Raw genomic sequence first — 20,514 nt, forward strand, 5'->3', positions numbered from 1 at the left:
ATAACCCAGTATCTCTTGTTGATTTTCCATTGGAGAAGCATTAACGTTGGTCTCTAGGCTGAGCAGTCTGGGCTCAAAGATGCACTGATGAGAGGTCGGAAGGGATAATATCCTGTTAAGGGAAAGCAGGCCCCAGAATGAAGGGACTAACCTACAGCAGTACACCACCTACTTAAAAATAATGCTTCTAGAAGACAGACAATAAAGAGGAATAAACTGGAATGCTTAACTAATTGTGGACTTGCAGACAACAGCCAGAAATCCTAGAAAGGAAGCATCAGTGCCCAGCAGATGTACATTTGACAGTGGAACCGGACATAGCTTTTAAAACAGTCCGCGTGTGATGGCCATGAGAAGATTTTCACAACAGCTTGTCAGCCAAAGGAGATCCCTAATATGTCATATACTTTGACAGGCTAAAGAGTTTCCTTTTTGCCTGATACAAACCAAAAAGCTGATCTACCTCCATTTCTATCATACAAGCAGAGAAACAGATCAAATCCTACAGTAAAACCCACAATCCCTGTGCTTCCGTCCGCAATTGGTGCCATCTTTCAACGGTTTGGGTACTGCGCGCTCTGCCTCTTTGGGCTACAGGAATGGATCCCGCACTGTTGACCAATATGCTGCTTGGTCTCTGTCAGGGTTCCTTCTCCACTCTGAACTCTGGGGTACAGATGTGGGGACCCCTATGCAAGACCCCCTAAGCTTATTTTTACAGCTTACATTAAAAAAACTTTCCCAAGGCACAAATTCCACCTTGTCCTTGAACAGTACGCTGCCACCACCAAGTGATTTAGACAAAGAATCAGGGAAAGGACCACTTGGAGTTCCTGTTCCCCCAAAATATCCCCCCAAGCCCTTACACCTCCTTTCCTGGGGAGGCTTGGGAATAATATCCTAACCAATTGGTTACAAAGTGAACACAGACCCAAATCTCTGGATCTTTGGACACTGAGGGGAAAAAAAAACAAAAACCCAATCAGTTCTTAAAAGAAGAATTTTATTTACAAAAAAGAAAAGGTAAAAATCCCCTCTGTAAAATCAGTTTGGAAATTAAATTTACAGGGTAACAAAAGATGCACAAAACACAGAGGAACCCCCTCTAGCCTTAGTTTCAAAGTTACAACAAAACAGGGATAAACCTCCCTCCAGCAAAGGGAAAATTCACAAGTTGAGAAAACAAAGAAACTAATACGCCTTGCCTGGCTGTACTTACAATTTCTGTAATACGAGAGACTGGTTCAGAATGGTTTGGAGGACATGGACTGATATCGGTCCCTCTTAGTCCCAAGAGCGAACGAACACAGAAGCAAAGAACCCAAAACAAAGCCTCTCCCCCCGCCAAATTTGAAAGCATCTTTTGTCCCCATTGGTTCCTTTGGTCAGGTGCCAACCAGGTTATTTGAGCTTCTTAACCTCTTATAGGTAAGGAGGAACTGTAGACTACCCTCATGGGTAGGACAGTCTCACTAACAGGTCACGAGTGACAGTGGAGTTATTTCTTAAACTACAAAGGCAAGAGCAGCGTGACATCGATCTCGCCACGCGCGGTAGCTATGACACGAGATTGCTTGTGGCATTCGTAGGGGTGCTGACCACCGTGGAACGCCGCTTTTGGGCTCGGGAAAGAAGCACTGAGTGGTGGGATCACATCATCATGCACATCTGGGATGACGAGCAGTGGCTGCAGAACTTTTGCATGAGGAAAGCCACATGCCTGGGACGGCCTGATGAGCTCGCCCAGCCCTGCAGCGCGAAGACACAAGAATGAGAGCTGCCCTGATGATGGAGAATCGCATGGCAATTGCACTGTGGAAGTTGGCTACTCCAGACTGCTACCGATCTGTTGCTAACCAGTTCAGAGTGGGAAAGTCGACCGGACGTGTGTTGACAGAAGTGTGCAGGGCCATTGATCACATCCTGCTCTGAAAGACCGTGACTCTGGGCAACGTGCGTGACACTGTGGATGGCTTTGCACAAATGGGTTTCCCTAACTGCGGAGAGGCGATAGATGGCACGCATATTCCAATTCAGGCACCAGACCAGCTAGCCACCGAGTTCATTAATCGGAAGGGGTATTGCTCTATGGTTCTCCAGGCGCCTGTGGATCATTGTCTGTGTTTCAGACATTAACGCAGGCTAGTCCAGAAAGGTGCATGTTGCCAGCATCTTTCAGAACACCGGCCTGTTCAGGAAGCTGCAAGCAGGGACTTTCTTTCTGGACCAGAAGATCATCGTAGGGGAAGCTGAAATTCCCACTGTGATCCTGGGAGACCCTGCCTAGCCCTTAATGCCATGGCTTATATAGCCATACACGGGGAACCTTGACAGCAGCAAGGAGCAGTTCAACAACAGGCTGAGCAAGTGCAGAATGACAGTTGAATGTGCTGTTGCCATTTAAAGGCCCACTAGTGCTGCCTATAGGAGAGGCTGGACCTGGCCAATGACAATATTCCTATGCTTATAGCCGCATGCTGTACGCGCAGTAATATTTGTGAAGGGAAGGGTGAAAGCTTCACTCAGAGCTGGACCACTGACGCTTAGCGCCTGGAGGCTGAATTTGAACAGCCAGAGCCCAGAGCTTTTAGAGGGGTGCAGCACAGGGCCATAAGGATCAGAGATGCCTTGAGGCAGCAATTTGAAGCTGAAAGGCACTAAGATATGTTGCTGTGCTCGGGATTGCAGTGCTTGTAATGCTAGGAGGTAACTGGTGTAGACAATTCAAGAAAATTGCCTATTGCTTTGCAGGGCTCGGTTTGCTTTCAAACCAAAACCATTCTTTTATTAAAAAGCAACAACTGGAGGGGAGAGAGAAACAAAAAAACCACATCAGCACTGTGGGGGATGGGGGAAGGGAGGGTCCCAGGAGGAGGTGGGGTCCCGGGACGGTTAAAGATTTGTGTATGTCCAGGTATCATATGCAATCTTGTCCTCTGGAGTACAGTGCAGCGGGTACTGTATTTCAGCAGAGGGATGGGTGTTGAGTGCAGTGGGTACCGGGAGACCACAGGGCTGGACTGTGACAGGGCAGGAGTGGAATGCAGCGGATACGGACTGGAGCCAGGAGGTTGATAAGAGCGTGCTGGCAGTGTCTGGGGGGGGCGCATGGCAAAGTTTTGTGACAGCGGCTGCAGAGGAGAGTGAGCCCAGAGCTGCTCAGTTTGCAGTGTACCAGCGCCTGGAGCGTGTCTGCTTGGTGCTCCATAATGTTTGAGAGCTGCTCTGTGCCTTCGTTCTGGAGCACCACATTCTCCTTTCAGTCCCTCTTCTTGCTGTCCTGCCACTCCTTCATATGCTGTTTTTCAGCCATGGATTGTATCATGACATCACACAGAAAGTCCTCTTTAGTTCTTCATGGCCACTTTCTAATTCTGCGCAGCCATTCAGTGGGCAATAACAAAGAGGGAGGCTGGGCTCCCAAGGTCATATCTGTGAAGCCAAAATGCAACATTTTACAGAAGCAGTATTGTTTGCAACACAGAGACCACTGATTCAAACTGATTAAACACTGATTAAAACACAGCCACTATTCACAAACCTGTCACTAACTGGCTAACCCCAGACAAGCACACGAGCCACAAGATCCCCAACATGGTGAGTAACTGCAGTGGCAGGGGAAATCAGTGTTCCAGGACCGTACTGTACACTGGGCACATGGCTCTTGGGAAGAGACAGCACTGTAGGGGGGAGCCTTATAATCGTTACTGTCCCCACATTTTCCACAGGCTGTGTTCATTATGGAAGATATCTCACTGCTGAGGGTGAGCAGGGAATCAAGGGAGGGTCTTCTCCAAGACTGCGGCTTCCGCCCTGGCCCTTATGAGGCTTGCCTGTGTGCAGCAATGGTCAGTCCCCCTGTGACAGCAGAGTGGTGCAGGAAAGTTACCCTTAATGGGGCAAGAAACAAAGCAGCTCTGTCAAAAAACCTGCGGCAGCAGATTGCCCAGTATCTCCATGAGGGTTTCGTGGAGATCTCGAGGCAGATTCCCGTGAAGTGAGGGAGTCAATCAACACCCTGTTCTGCAGCTCAGACTAGGCATGTGGTGGTATGTGCATCATACAGACACAAGCCTGCTTTCTGCAACCCTTCTGCCCCCAACAACTTGCTTCAGAAATTCCCAAAATCAAAGCCATTTACCAGGGCCTCCTCTCTTGTTTGCGCTTCACCAAGCTTCAACAGCTGAGACTGGCTAGCCTCCTCCAGGTAAGAGAAGAGCTCCTGGCTGCATGAATCTCTGACCTCTGAGTTGTCCTCTGCCTCTGGTTCCCTCTCTTCCTCAGCATCCTCGTCCAAGATTTCCTCTTCCTGGCTCGGTCCACTCTTGACTGGCACGCAAGCCACTGAAGTATCCAGAGTCGCCTTCGCAGCGGAGGCGTGGTCGCCACCGAATATTGCATCTAGCTCTTTGTAGAACCTGCAGCTTGTGGGTGCAGCACCAGAGCAGCGGTTTGCCTCCCATGCCTTGTGGTAGGTGTTCCACAGCGCCTTCACTTTGACCCTGCACTGCAGTGTGTCCCGGTCATGGTCCCTTTCTGTCATGCATCGTGAAATCTGTCCGTAGGTATAATTCCTATGGCTGGAGTGCAGCTGGGACTGGACAGCCTCCTCTCCCCAAATGCTGATGAGGTCCAGCAGCTCGGCATTGCTCAAAGCAGGGGGATCGCCTGGTGCGCAGAGCGGGCATGGCCACCTGGAAAGATGCGCTGAGACCACTGCATGCATCACTGAGCAAACAGGAAGGAGACTTTAAAAATTCCCAAGGAATTTAAGGGGTGTGGCTCACAGTTGGTCACCTGAGGGCAGGGCAGTACAGTAGAGTTCAAACCGATGACCACAGAGGCGAGAACAGGCATTGCGGGACACCTCCCGGAGGCCAATCGCAGCGCTGTCATCGACCAGGGTGTCTACACTGGCCCCGCAGCACTGTAGCCCCGGCGCAGAAAGCTCCACGCCTCTCGATGGAGTGTGGTTTTTTACAGCACTGCAGCTGGGCAGTTTCTGTGCACTCAGTGGCGTGGCCGTGTGTTCACCTCGGGAGTTACTGCGCAGAAACTTGCCAGTGTAGGCAAGGCCTAAGAGAGCTACCAGCGGGGATCCTGAAACCTTACGTGGGTGTCCTTGAGGTACCACAAAGGGGGGAATACAGGCGCAGTTACTATGACATTGTCACTAACATACAGCCTTTCACCTCTAGGTGACGAGTTCAAATGTGGCCTGATGTGTTTTACTATTTCCGAAAAGGTCAACAGCGACTGAATTCACAAAATGTCTGAAACATGAAGCAGACACTCTGACTCAATCAGATTCAGATTTCAGCCACATGATTCCCTGAATGCAAAAGAAACATCGAATTACAGGTAAAAAAATTCAAGCTGAATGTAAAGTGTTCAAAACAATACTTCTTCCTAGTTAATACCTACATCCAAGACATGCAAAATGTCATGCAAATCACGCTTAATGTTTTGCTCAATACTTTGTAATTATATAGCACTCAAGGGCTTTACAAACGTGATCTAAGAGAGAAGACAAAAGTCTTCCCTGAAATTTAGCTATACATGTTCCTATAAAGACTGCACCTATTAAAACGTTTTGAACAGAGTGTTCGAGTTCTTGAGCAGCGGCCAGAGAATGAAATATTTTGAAAACCAAAATATGTGGGCGATCAAGGAGCCAAGACAGCAGGTGGGCCTGTGAGAGGATGTCTCTTACAAAGTACTCTGCAGAATGAAACAGTGGAAAGGGGCTGTAGGCTAATGTGACTGGTCTCTTTAAAAAAAATATATATATATATATATATATATATATCCCTCCAAAAAGTTCCAACACATTATATTACCAGGACAGCTACACCAGATTCCTTTTCAAGTTATGTCACGGAGTCCCTGGGCGATGCTCTGGAACTGCTCCCTACAAAGCCAGTCAGGACTCTGGGGAAGTCTCCTTTCTGTGAGCAGACTATCTTCAGGACACAGCTCACACACCTTCTACCTTCCTGGGTCTGACCTCGGAGCATTCAGCATCCTCTGCCCCTCCATGCGCTTCCCACAGCGAGTCCGCCCAGGCGGGGTCCTGGGGAAGCCAGAGGGTCCTGCACCCCAACTTCGCAGTCAGACGTGACTCTCAGCCAGCCAGTAAAACAGAAGGTTTATTAGACGACAGTTTGTGTCACTTTGGCAGAAGTTTAAGCTAAATCAAAAAAGCTATCTGTTCTGGAATAAGCTTGTCCCCAAGGGCCGGTATACCAGTATAACTGGTAACCTGTCCTGTATGCATGCGTTCTAGGAGATGGTTCAGGCTGTTCTGAACCATCCAGGATCTCTCTCTCTCGGTTTCATGCTCTGTCCTTTAACAGCAGCACTGCTGGAAAAGCCCTGAACTCCCCCTTGTGATAAAAGCCTACAGAAAGGAAAGTGAAATGGGTGGATATGTCAAGGAACTGGAAGGCGTTATTTTTGTGGATTGTGTGGCAAAGAGATTTAGGCGAAATGGTAAATTATATAGGCATTTGCACAGCAGAATAACTGTTACATACAGGGTCCTGACAATTGTAGAATCTCTCTGATGAAATACTACATCCAAGCTATCTTTCATATTCAATTGCAAGGAAAGTTGTTTACACAGAGTTAAGGTTGCCCGGTGATAGTTCATGCCCTTCCAGAATGGCAAGTTCAGCAAAACTCAACCTTCTGGAAAACCAGGGGCTACACAGTTAAGGTAAATGCTCATGCAACCTTAACTCTACCCTCTTCAAGTGATGCCCCAGTATGCCCATAACACACACACTCCCACTTTGCCTTTTCTCTGTAATGGACAGGTGCTACCTGCACTTGCCCTATGCTCAAACAGAGAGCCTGCTCCCCCGATCAAATACCACATTTGTAAAATTTAACAACCACTTTGTACCCTTTTACAACCCCTTTACACTACAACCCCTTTACCCTAAACCTATAATTTCCCCTGCCCATCATTAAAGCCACACACTGCTCTCTTATACCACCTCACTACTGAGGATACCTATGGCAAGAAGCTCCCAGTGCCCTGGTATTGACACAAGCTACATAATTCTGTACTGAAACGATGCAGACTGGAACCTCAAGGTACATGTAAATGTTTTCCCTTTGATAACAAGGGCGGGGGGTTGGGGGCGGAGAGAGACAATGCAAACCCAGATCTCCCCATATCACAATCACAGCTCTCCCAAGCTGCTCCAACTTAGTCCTCCACCATTCAACAGCTATACCTAACACAGTGAATACAGCTGGAGTGTTTGCAGAGGATTACTAGTGGCTATTGCCAGCACCAGACAGGCAGAGTTAACTCTATGTGGGCGTTTACCTTAACTCTGTATTTCCTGGTTCTCTGAAGGTTGTTTTGCTGAACTTGATGTTTTGGAAGGGCACGAACTATCACTGGGCAACCTTAAATCTGTGTTAATGAAGTTTTTTGCTATTTAATTTGCTAGATTTTTAAACAGAAAAAGAAGTGTTTGTCGATAGACGTTAACGGTCATTTAGACCATTTTAGTTCACACCGAGGCTTGCAGTGGATATGCTACCTCAGATATGTTATGGCTAGACAATAATCAAAAGACCTAGCTTTTATATAGTGATTTTCATCAGCAGATTTCAAAGAATTTTACTTGCATTCGCCCCCAAAAAACAAACAAATCCAAAACCCCTGACAGGCAGATTTTCACAACCTGCCTTTTCCAAATTTCTGCCCAACATGGGACTCAAATTGATATTACCTGGGTAGGTCAAGTTCAAAGTACGACTGCTGATCCCCTTGAGCTACCCACCACATGTGGAACTATGGGGGCTAACAATCCTGTTAACTCTTTGTCCGTGCACGCTCAGTGTAACCTTTAAGTTGTGAGAATAGGCTCATGAGTCTTAGTGTGCCTAAAGTAGTAAACTTTTCCAATCAAACAACATTTTAATGTGATTTCCCCCCAAAGGGCTGCATTCTGTTGGGGTAACCCTAAAGCGTTTGGGACCCTGGAGCGATGAGCTGAGCCCTGGGTTTGATCTCTATTTGTGAGCAAAAATAAGTTGCTAGAATCTGTCAGCCTTAAGAAAAGTCTGTGTCTCTCCTCTCCCCACCGCCCCCGGCTGCATTTTAGGAAACCCTGGGTCAAATGGCCCCAAATTTGGATCCATGAAAGAACCCGGAAACCCCATGAAGCACATCAAATTTCAAAGCAATCCAAGTAACCATGTACATTTTAAAGCACTTAGGGTTGAGCTTTAAACAGAAAGCTGGTCTTAAGGTTAACTATAGCAGAGCTCTCGCTCTGCTGTAATCCATTTAGTCTTGGCCATTTTAATATTAGTTTGAAGAAAGAGCGTGCACATTAGATACCTCAGGGAATTATTATTGGGATATGGAGCCTTTCAGCAGTTCATATACAGCCCAGGTCAGAGGTGGGCAAACTACAGCCTGCAGGCCTATCCTGCCCAGCCCTTGAGCTCCCGGCTGGGGAGGCTTGCCCCCGGCCCCTCCCCACTGTCCCTCCTCCCCACGCCGCCACGTGGGCAGCGTGGCTTGCGGCCGCCCACCTCCCAGGCTTTCCAATAAGCCAGTCCTGCTGCTCTGAGCGGCATGGTAAGGTGGTAGGGAGCCGGGGCCGGGGGGGGGTTAGATAAGGGGGAGTGGGCCCCGGGGGGCAGTCAGGGGATGGGGAGCAGGGTGCAGTTGGCTGGGATGGAGGTTCGGGGGGGGGCGTGAGATCCCGGGGCGCCTGTCAGGGGGGCGGGGGTGTGGATGGGGGCGGGGCAGTCATAGAATCATAGAATATCAGGGTTGGAAGGGACCTCAGGACGTCATCTAGTCCAACCCCCTGCTCAAAGCAGGACCAATCCCCAACTAAATCATCCCAGCCAGGGCTTTCTCAAGCCTGACCTTAAAAATATCTAAGGAAGGAGATTCCACCACCTCCCTAGGTAACGCATTCCAGTGTTTCACCACCCTCCTAGTGAAAAAGTTTTTCCTAATATCCAACCTAAATCTCCCCCACTGCAACTTGAGACCATTACTCCTTGTTCTGTCATCAGCTACCACTGAGAACAGTCTATAGCCATCCCCTTTGGAACCCCCTTTCAGGTAGTTGAAAGCAGCTATCAAATCCCCCCTCATTCTTCTCTTCTGAAGACTAAACATCCCCAGTTCCCTCAGCTTCTCCTCATAAGTCATGTGTTCCAGTCCCCTAATCATTTTTGTTGCCCTCCGCTGGACTCTTTCCAATTTTTCCACATCCTTCTTGTAGCGTGGGGCCCAAAACTGGATACAGTACTCCAGATGAGGCCTCACCAATGACGAATAGAGGGGAACGATCACGTCCCTCGATCTGCTGGCTATGCCCCTACTTATACATCCCAAAATGCCACTGGCCTTCTTGGCAACAAGGGCACACTGTTGACTGATATCCAACTTCTCGTCCACTGTAACCCCTCGGTCCTTTTCTGCAGAACTGCTGCCGAGCCATTCGGTCCCTAGTCTGTAGCAGTGCATGGGATTCTTCCGTCCTAAGTGCAGGACTCTGCACTTGTCCTTGTTGAACCTCATCAGATTTCTTTTGGCCCAATCCTCCAATTTGTCTAGGTCCCTCTGTATCCTGTCCCTACCCTCCAGCATATCTACCACTCCTCCCAGTTTAGTATCATCTGCAAACTTGCTGAGGGTGCAATCCACACCATCCTCCAGATCATTAATGAAGATATTGAACAAAACCGGCCCCAGGACCGACCCCTGGGGCACTTCACTTGATACCGGCTGCCAACTAGACATGGAGCCATTGATCACTACCCGCTGAGCCCGACAATCTAGCCAGTTTTCTATCCACCTTATAGTCCATTCATCCAGCCCAGACTTCTTTAACTTGCTGGCAAGAATACTGTGGGAGACTGTGTCAAAAGCTTTGCTAAAGTCAAGGAACAACACGTCCACCGCTTTCCCTTCATCCACAGAGCCAGTTATCTCGTCATAGAAGACAATTAGATTAGTCAGACATGACTTGCCCTTGGTGAATCCATGCTGACTGTTCCTGATCACTTTCCTCTCCTCTAAGTGCTTCAGAATTGATTCCTTGAGGACCTGCTCCATGATTTTTCCAGGGACTGAGGTGAGGCTGACTGGCCTGTAGTTCCCAGGATCCTCCTTCCCTTTTTTAAAGATTGGCACTACATTAGCCTTTTTCCAGTCATCTGGGACCTCCCCCGATCGCCATGAGTTTTGAAAGATAATGGCCAATGGCTCTGCAATCACATCCGCCAACTTCTTTAGCACTCTCGGATGCACCGGCCCCATGGACTTGTGCTCGTCCAGCTTCTCTAAATAGTCCCAAACCACTTCTTTCTCCACAGAGAGCTGGTCACCTCCTCCCCATGCTGTGCTGCCCAGTGCAGTAGTCTGGGAGCTGACCTTGTTAGTGAAGACAGAGGCAAAAAAAGCATTGAGTACATTAGCTTTTGCCACATCCTCTGTCACTAGGTTGCCTCCATCATTCAGTGAGGGGCCCACACTTTCCTTGACTTTCTTCTTGTTGTTAACATACCTGAAGAAACCCTTCTTGTTACTCTTAACATCCCTCGCTAGCTGCAACTCCAGGTGTGATTTGGCCTTCCTAATTTCACTCCTGCAAGCCCGAGCAATATTTTTATACTCATCCCTGGTCATTTGTCCAATCTTCCACTTCTTGTAAGCTTCTTTTTTGTGTTTAAGATCAGCAAGGATTTCACTGTTAAGCCAAGCTGGTCGCCTGCCATATTTACTATTCTTTCTACACATCGGGATGATTGTCCCTGTAACCTCAATAAGGATTCTTTAAAATAAAGCCAGCTCTCCTGGACTCCTTTCCCCGTCATGTTATTCTCCCAGGGGATCTTGCCCATCAGTTCCCTGAGGGAGTCAAAGTCTGCTTTTCTGAAGTCCAGGGTCTGTATTCTGCTGCTCTCCTTTCTTCCTTGTGTTAGGATCCTGAACTCGACCATTTCATGGTCACTGCCTCCCAGGTTCCCATCCACTTTAGCTTCCCCTGCTAATTCTTCCCGGTTTGTGAACAGCAGGTAAAGAAGAGCTCTGCCCCTAGTTGGTTCCTCCAGAACTTGCACCAGGAAATTGTCCCCTACATTTTCCAAAAACTTCCTGGATTGCCTGTGCACTGCTGTATTGCTCTCCCAGCAGATATCAGGGTGACTGAAGTCTCCCATGAGAACCAGAACCAGTCTGGGGGGTTGGATAGGGGGTGGGGTCCTGAAGGGGCGGTTAGGGGCAGGGGGTCCTGGAAGCGGGTGGTCGGGGACAAGGAGTGGGGGTTGGATGGGTCGGGGGTTCTGAGGGGGGCAGTCAGGGGGTGGGAAGTGGGAGGGGGCAGATAGGGGGCGGGGGCCAGGCTGTTTGGGGAGGCACAGCCTTCCCTACTTGGCCCTCCACACAGTTTCGCACCCCGATGTGGCCCTTGGTCCAAAAAGTTTGCCCACCTCTGGCCCAGGTTGTTAGAGACTAAAAGTCACCTGAAGGCTGTACAGTAATCTGTCAAGCAGCTGGCAGGTCAATCTTTTAATTTTGAGATCACACTTCACATACTTCTGGCCAGTCACAGCAGAAAGGCTCAGGGCGATACAAAATAAACTCCCCCTCTTGCTCCTGTGTGGGGTGGTCCCTTTAAGGTCAGGTCTTGTGCACACTGGCAGCTGAGTTGCAGGAAAATTATTCCGCAACCCTACAACCCCAATCCCTGACGCACCTATTCAGTGATTAACTGACATGGCTGCAGTTTCCAGAACTGTCTATCCAGCACTTCTCACAAATACCAGATTCATTTCAGCTTGCCCCTCCTGCCTCCAAATGTGCAAGTGACAATGTTGATCCAACCACAACCAGTACTGCTAGTTGTCCTACATTAAAATGTCTATCAAAGGAAATTTTAAAGAATCCTAGCGTCATTTAGTCTACAGGCTCTTCAAGAGTTCTGAACAGTGTGAAGTGAAGTGCATGTGGATATACTTCATGGAGATGTATAATCAATAACTAGAAGCATGCTCCTCTATTGCCCTGTCCTCCACAGGCATTTGGGAGGGACTGAGCAAATTCCAATTTCAATCATAATCACAATTAAATGACCAGCTATGTTTCAAACCTCAAGAAATCCTGCCTGCTTTGAAGTCCTGCCAACGTGTGACAACTCTGTCTATGCAGGAATGTGATAAACTCAGTCCAAAATGCTTTCCTTCATTTTGGTACTTCCTGTTTACACAAGCTCTTAAACACAAAAATCCTCCCGCTGCTTGCGATAAGGAGATGGAAAAGCTGTATGCAGATGGTAATAGTAATATACTTGGTCAACGTCACAGGACACCTGCTCCAGGAATGACAAAGGTGGATTATCTAAAAATGCAAAACAGCAATAGAGCCCTTTTCTGTCTACCTCAAGACAAACATACATTTAATGTATTTGTAACACATTATCCCACAAAACCAGATGGACTTTACATCACAAAGATCTCTTTTATCTTTCAAATACGTAAAAACCCACCCAAGAGAGCAAATGAATGGCTCCCTCTTTATCTACTCCACAGAGCAACTCTTTAAAGGATCAGCGCGGTAGGTATTCTTGGTGTCCTGAACAAATTCTAATTTGGGTTTTTCTAATATTCTGCCTCCCTAAGTTCCCAAGCCATTTCAGTTAAATATGGTTCTTTTTGCTTTCTACCTTAAACTGAGGCATTCTATCAAGAGGTGGCTGCATTTCAGTTGTGGGAAATGTGAGAGACATTTTATGAAGTGGCTTTAGATCCTTTGGGATGAAAAGTGGTACATAAATGTAAAATAGTTTCTTGCCTTACTGGTTACTTATTAGTCATGCTGGTCTTAATTTTAATTACTGTCTAGGCATTGATCAGCTATGCCTTGCTCAGGGCTCGAAGTTAATACTACAATGTCACTTATGTTAGGATTGTACCCCTATGTGTTATTGGATTGTTGCTTAACTGTTTATGATTACCAATAAATTAAAAAAATGTAAAGTAATATTAGTGCCACCTGGCACCACTGCCTCCTCCCATGGCCAAACGGCTGACATGGCGAGACTGGCTTTCATTGCACAGCAAGCAGTCTAGCCATTCTCAGTTCCCCAATCTCCCAGCTGGTAAAGCACAATTATGCCCCCAGCCATATACAATTCCCTTTCAAAAAGGCTCTAGATGTAATGATTGCTACATTAATGTTGATATCCTAACAGGCATACTTGCCATCTCTGAGCCCATCATATAACAGGTGTTCGTCCAAAATTCTGGACCAAGGAAGAACATTCTTGGTAGTATGTGCATGCCTCCGGAATTTGGTCCCACCAGAAATGTGTTTAAGGAACATCCTAGACAAATTTAGAAAAAGCTGAAAGACAGGAGAACTAGTAATTACCTATTGACTCTGAAATGGCACATCAGACAGTCTTTAGATGAGAGCACTTTAGGGAAAATAAAAATAAATGAAAAGTAAATAATCCTCTGCTGTTCCAGAGGATATTTGATAATCTCTTAAAAAGCCATCAGTCCCTCTCTTTTCACCTTTCCATTAACTACATAAACACTTGTCTCACAACTAATCTTCATTTCATCTTCATTTTCTTCACCTTCTTTGATTGGAGTGATACCGTTTCATGTTTCCTTACCTTTGAGGAATGGGAGTTTTATTAACAACCTAAATTTGTCTCGTGTTCAGTTTAGTTTACCAGAAACGGTTCAAGCACATAAATTCATCTAACCTACAGAGAGTATCGTAGCAAGCGAAACAGTCACCATTTAAACAGCATTTAGAAGAGATTTTAGCATATTTCAAGCAACGAATTCTCACATATATGTTAAATTTTCCATCGCAGTAGTTCCTTGGGACCGAGGACTAGCAGTAGTAAAGCACTCAATACAAGTCTGACAACAACTTGAAGACAAAATCCAAAGATCACCTCCCCAAACATTTGACTGACATCTTAGAAGGGTTAGCATGAGATGTTTACTTCAAAAGTGTTACTTTAGCACAAAAATCTACTTAAAGGCAGAGAATAAAGGATTACCCTAGTTGACACAGCATGACATAATCTCCAGTCCTAGAAACCTATTCACTTTGAGCTTTATTAAGAGTCAACAAGAAGTCGAACTTTAGATTTACAAGACTATCTATAGGTACACACCACCCTGTATAAAAACATTAAGGTCAAGAAGTCAAAAGTTAGGAAGTTGGTGAACTCAAATTGCTTATGTAACCAGTTCCCAGTCTCCTTCTCCAGCCAGTCCCAGTATCACTCTGTCTCCCCGCCAGCTCTCAGCCCTCCCCTTCCAGAGTTCTTGTCCCAGTTCACTTCTTCCACCCTTCTCTTGGCTCAGCCTTTGTCCCCTCTGTATTTCAGTCAAGGTGATTCCTCCTCATACACCATGCTGCCAGGTGCCAGCAGAGGGAGCAACAAGAGATACTCTCCAGGCTTTCAATTCATGTGTGTAGTGCCATAGGAGCCCTCAGCAACTAGGAGCAGGGCAAGTCCAGCTCAACCCCTGGATGGAGCATGCTCAGTACTGAATTGTCGAAGACTTTAGCTCCCAAGCTCAGAAATCTCTTGAGCATCTGCAGATTTTTTTAAACCTCATCACTTGGCCAAATTGTGTTGTTTATTTATGTGAACAGCAAAATAAATACATAAATAAATAAATCAATCCCTGATGGGGTGGGGGAGAAAGAAGAGCCAGCACCGCACCACCACAGCATGGGGGCGCTAGAGCTTCTCAGCTAAACCCTTGTAAAAAAAATTTTGAACGTGGGCAAACAAAATGTATTTTGCCCTAATCTCATTCTCCAAAGTAGCTGACCATTTTTTCTAAAATTTTCCAAGACACCCAGCATGGGAAATTTCAGCCTAAACAGTTAAAGTTACGAGAAATTATAAACAGGGTCTTATAATGGGAAGTGTCAGGTCACTTTAACGACAGGCAGCACCTACCAGCTCCAAATACAACACCATTTCGAATGGCGTTTTTATAGCACTACTGATTATGCATTGACAAGCCAACAGCAACAAATTTAAATCTATTAGAAAGTGTTTTTTCAATCAGTCAAAAAAACCTTTTGCTCTGACTCAAAAGAGAAAACACAGTACCTAGAGCTTTCACAGCAATTTGCCGGGTTAGTGGTGGAGGGATGTTGATGCAAACCAAATCTACATCCTGGTGCAGCAAGACATCATCAGTCTGACTGGTGTAGAATTCAATGTTCATTTCCTCTGCTAGCCGCTTTGCTTCCTCTTCAGTCTTCCCCCAAAGTGCTTCGATGGAGAAACCCTCTGCTCTCAACAAAGGCACCAGTACCCGGGCAGTGCTGCCAGTCCCAAAAACGCCCACACCAGGAAGCATTTTCATTGCGTGTTCACTCAAGCCTTAGTGTCCATACGTAGACCGCCAACATAAGGTTTAGCTCCTCAGCCTTCCATCTCAACCACAGCTCCTAAAAACAGCAAATGTTACAGCTGGATATTACCAGAGGGTACATTTTTACATCAAATGCATTCACTACTGAATGTTAGGATCTACCATTTTGATGTCATATGCAAAATGCTGAGAGACTCACTCAAAGTGAAATCATAGATAAACCTAAGATAGAGCAGCAAAAACCAGCAGACTAAAAGGATATCCACAGTGCCCATGTCTTTAATGAGAAGGTGTAACAGAGAAACAACATCTTAACAGGTGAGCTTCCAAGAGGCTACTTGGCTCAAGATGAAACACTGCATACTGAGATATTTAGTCTTAGCAGCTACATCTTCACATTAAAGATAAAGGAAAATACCATATGCCTCATTTTTTGCCCATTTGGTGCAGTCCCCAGATAATCTGGCATGGTTCAGTGACGTTTAGACATGCCAGACCTATGGTCTCTGTGTTATAAATGTAAATCTCTATAATCACACATAAGTAAATATACTGTTCTGAACAAGACATATTCCAAGTAATTATCTTAGTAAAATGTCAAGTGTGGTGGGTCTCTGTTTAACTAGTTTAACTTTAAGCACTAAAAATAAATGATACAAGAGGAGACAGTAAATGGTACAGCCACACTACAATTTGGGAATACAGTAACATCCAGACTGTTGATGTCAGCAGAGAAATAAAGATATTGGTTTTCATAGATTCCAAGACCAGAAGGGACCACTGTGATCATCTAGTCTGACCACCCTGTAAAAAACACAGGACATAAAACTTCCCCAAAACAATTCCTAGAGCAGATCTTTTTAGAAAAACAGCCAATCTTGATTTAAAAATCACCAGTGATGGAGAATCTACTAAGACCCTTGGTAAGTTTAGGAATGTAGGTAGAGAGAGAGGAATACGTAATACTAAGCACCCTTGTAAAGAAGAGACATAAAATGTCTAACAAAGAACCAAGGAGAATGGTACTACAGCCCTGCTAATCTTGGCATACTTTATATTACTAAAACCTCTCCTGATTGTAGATTCTAAGCCTGAGGCAGTAACCTTTCATATGAAGGGTTAAAGGGAAGCAAAGAACAAAGAAACCTATCAAGCTATTTAACTGTAGGGAAACTCAGTATCATCATTGCACAATAAGATTTAGTTAAAAACAAAGTTTTAACAACTAATATGATGAAAGTGTTCTCTTCAGTGAGAGCAAGGAGAAGGAGGTGTACTTAGTTTGCTTTTATTCCTTCCCACATTTTACATTCTATGCCTGATTCATTCCACATACCACCATTAGTGCCGTGTGGCAGTCCAAATATAAATTCTTTGCGCATCTGATGCCTAGCTGATGTAATTCCCTTCTGCCCAATTTCCACATCAGCAACTAACTAAAATACCCCTCAAAGTGTCTCTTAGTTATCATAGCATTGTTTATGTTTCACAGTGAGGGTACAGTACCTTGGTACATGTAAAAAGTACTTCAAGTTAAGCAGTGTGAAACGAAGCAAGCAGGGGGAGACATGACAATAAAATGAAGTTTTACATCTCTACTTTAACAGGAAAACTAATGGATAGTTTGTATTCCTGATGCCCAGTGTGTGGAAGGATGTTCCACAGCATTTGTCTATAAAAAGCTTCTTTCCATACCAAACACTGTCTCCTCAGTGTGTTTGTTCTGCTTAAGCTTTTTTACTCCAGCCAGGATCTCCCCTTAAAATTTGCTCCAGTGTCCCTGGTAGGAAGTTTTACTAAACTTAGTTGATTAGAACAGATAGAACATATTTTCTTGAACTAGTAGGTTATACAAGATCTTTCCCGTTGAATTTTAAATAAAAAGTATTTTATTACAAGAACCGCATGATCCTTAGCTATACAATTATTTTTGCTCACACACTATTTAAAGAAAACCTCAGTTTGCAGGTGTACAACAGATGAAAAATAGAGGGTGCAAAGCAGTTCATACTATATTTCTGGTTTAACATTTGTTTAAGGTACATAAAAGAAAAATGAGTTAATAACTAAATACAAATGTGAAATCAAATGAAAACTTGTTACATTTTTCATCTTCATATAAACAATTCCAGTTTATATGTAACTATGTTTTGTGAAAGATTGCCATATGTAATCTCTCCACATATCATCTTGTTTTATATATTCATTTTTCTGTTGCTGAAATATTTAATAAGACACTATTATGTTTCAGTTATATAACCCTTAATAATTTGATCAATGGTATTTTGCAAGCCCCTTACCAACCAATATACTTGCATTCTAAAAGATGATTGCCATCACCAATATACCAATGCCTGTTTACTTTCTGAGATGTTCTTGTCCTATGTATCGCTACACAGAGAGATATTATTTGTTACTTGGGCACCTTAACAGTGTTCCTTTAATAGGTTTTTATTTCCCTATAAAGTGGAAACATATAGAAATTAAGGCTCTTACCACACCCCTCTTTCTCTAGATGCATCAATATGTTGACATTTTATTGATAAATAAAATATTTAAAAATTAAAATAAGAACTGTCTATACAGAGCTGACACTTTACTGAGCACCAGATTTTGCAACCTTTACTCATGCTGAGAAGTATCTTACTCCTTGAATAGTCCTCACTGACTATGAGTAGAGCATTGTTCTACTCAGTGTGTGAGTATGGGTATCACAATCCGGCCTGTTAACTGAAATGCGAGACCATATTGAGCAGCACTGTTAACCTGAGATTATATCCTTCGTTTCTCCTGCCCAATACCACATTACACCTGCTATTGCAATTAACTGATTTCTTCATCATCCATTACCGTGATTTATATTTTAATGTGCTTTTGCTGATCAATTTACAGAACTCTTGTGGCTTTATCTCTAGTATTCCAACACATAAATGTGTGTAAATTTGTGTTTGTCTAATCTAGGGTTGCCACCTTTCTAATGGCTGGTAACCAGACCCCGAGGCCTCACCCCTTTCTCCTCCTCTTCCCCCAAAGTCCCACCCCTTTCTCTGCCAATTGCACCTCACATTTAAAAAAAAAAAAAAAAAATGGCACCCGGACACACAAGCCAAAACCCCAGACTGTCCAGGTGAAAACTGTACTGGTGGCAAAATGTACAGAGAACAATATATTTCATTGAACTATTGCATTTATATACTTTCAGCTTGAACAAAAGCAGAGAAACAGCTTGAGCAGCATATGCTTGTGCAAACTGTTCTTGGGGAACAGACAGACATACAATGCTGCTATGCCAATTTCATTTGTTTCAGTTCCAAACTATACCTTCAGGTTTGGCTGCATGACTAATTATAGAGATATGATGACACAATATCCTTGGTTTTGGATCTACTCTACATTTTACCCTAATATCACACACATGCACAAAATATCCCAAACAAATATCCAGTGTCAGTCAAAGACAAGGTCATGTAGCGCATTCTCAAGTTGTTCTCCCTGAGCCAGAATACCTTATTCCATAGCATTTGAATGGTGTCAGTTTAGTCCTTGATGTGTAATTCTGGATACTTCCCTGATTAAATAGAGTTAATTGTTGCTGAACCAAAATGAGGAAATACTGAATTAAACCTGAGGGGTAAAACTGAAATATTGTTCTCTGTCAATTCAGCTCGTGTTTAAAATCTTTATGACAAGAGGACTAGGGTAGGACTTTTGGTAGGATGATTTCAATAGCAAGAAATAAATTTTACTACATCTTCTACACCCTTCTACTCTCAAATATTTTGTTTTTAAATAACTAAGTCTTTCTGGCCAAGGCTTGTCAGCATCAATATGCAAGTAAAGCACAGTTAAAACGTTATGAATTTTTCAGTTGTCAAATTTAATCTGAGTACTACAGTCATGTATTAAAACAAACAGAGGTGCAGTTATCTTGGATATCCATTCTCTTCTGATTCATTTTGAGGCACAGGGCTATGTCAGGGGTCATTTCAATTTGCAATTTCTTGTTTCCAAGCAAAGCAGTAGATTTGGGGTTTTTTTTTTTTAAATGTACCTATCCAAATACTCTAGCAGCACATACACCAACACATTTTACAAAGAATAAACCGATAATGGGGTAGAGACCAGCAGTAAAGGAGAGAGAAGTATTTGGGATGAGCTCCTAAGACAATGCAGCCAGAAGTCTTACTACCCTCTGATTTAGACTGTTGCTGTAAATGCACTTCAAGTAAACAATGCTTACAACTAAAGAAGAGCCAATGTTTAAACCTAAGCCTAAGCCGTGCAGGACATATTGCAGCAGATAACCTGTTCCTCCCATCTCTGTAGCAAGATTGTTCTACCCACAACTTTTGGAGTCACTCTACACTAGAATGGATGGCCCCACACTAAAATGGACATAAAACTAGAACTTTATCAACTAAAAGTAGCTCCTTTGAGGAAAGAGTGATTAGAAGAACAGTCAGATAAAGTACAGCGCAATGAGAACAAGCAGTCAGACCTTTTTAACTAATGGAGTGGTATTAAAATATTTCTGATTTATTATTATTTGTACTGCAGTAGCACCTAGAGGCCTAAGCCCCATTATACAGGGCACTGTAAAAACAATCTGCTTTGTAACTGTCCAGTTCTCTGGTTTTACAAACACATTTTCCTTTTAAACCTCTCTCTTTTCCCTGTTGCGTGAAATAACACAACAGAGGGAAAAGAAAAGGAGTACTTGGCCCTGAATCCTGCAAAGATTTATGCACATGCTTAACTTCAATCATGTTTAACACACGCTAAGTCTTTACAAGATTGTAACCTAACTGATAATGCAGAGGAAACCACAAAACTTAAAATGCACAAACTAAAAACAAATTTTCCCTTCTAAACTTTGAGAATTTAAGTTTTATTTGTAATTATACTCGATTTTCTTTTAAGGAGAAAGAATGATTTTTTAACTGGACAGAGTTCCTTTAAATGTTAAGTTTCAGAGTAGCAGCCGTGTTAGTCTGTATCCGTAAAAAGAAAAGGAGTACTTGTGGCACCTTAGAGACTAACAAATTTATTAGAGCATAAGCTTTCGGGAGCTACAGCTCACTTCATCGGATGCATCCAATGAAG

At 44.2% G+C, this 20,514-nt stretch overlaps 1 protein-coding gene across 3 annotated transcripts in view; it reads right to left on the bottom strand.

The window, feature by feature from the left end:
- Nucleotides 1-20,514, bottom strand: part of GFOD2 (Gfo/Idh/MocA-like oxidoreductase domain containing 2) — a 50,164-nt gene that overhangs the window by 14,494 nt on the left and 15,156 nt on the right. For 2 of the 3 annotated variants that reach the window (XR_012154448.1, XM_073307224.1), the window contains exon 2: nucleotides 15,144-15,487. The exons of the other annotated variant lie outside the window; for it this stretch is intronic. Coding sequence is in view for 1 of the 2 variants with exons in the window: in XM_073307224.1 (XP_073163325.1) it covers nucleotides 15,144-15,402 (259 nt within the window). In the remaining variant the exon portion in view is untranslated. The remainder of the gene's footprint in view (nucleotides 1-15,143; nucleotides 15,488-20,514) is intronic. 3 annotated transcript variants of the gene reach the window in all.

Source organism: Lepidochelys kempii, chromosome 12 (genome assembly GCF_965140265.1).
Source record: "Lepidochelys kempii isolate rLepKem1 chromosome 12, rLepKem1.hap2, whole genome shotgun sequence".
NCBI lineage: Eukaryota > Metazoa > Chordata > Testudines > Cheloniidae > Lepidochelys > Lepidochelys kempii.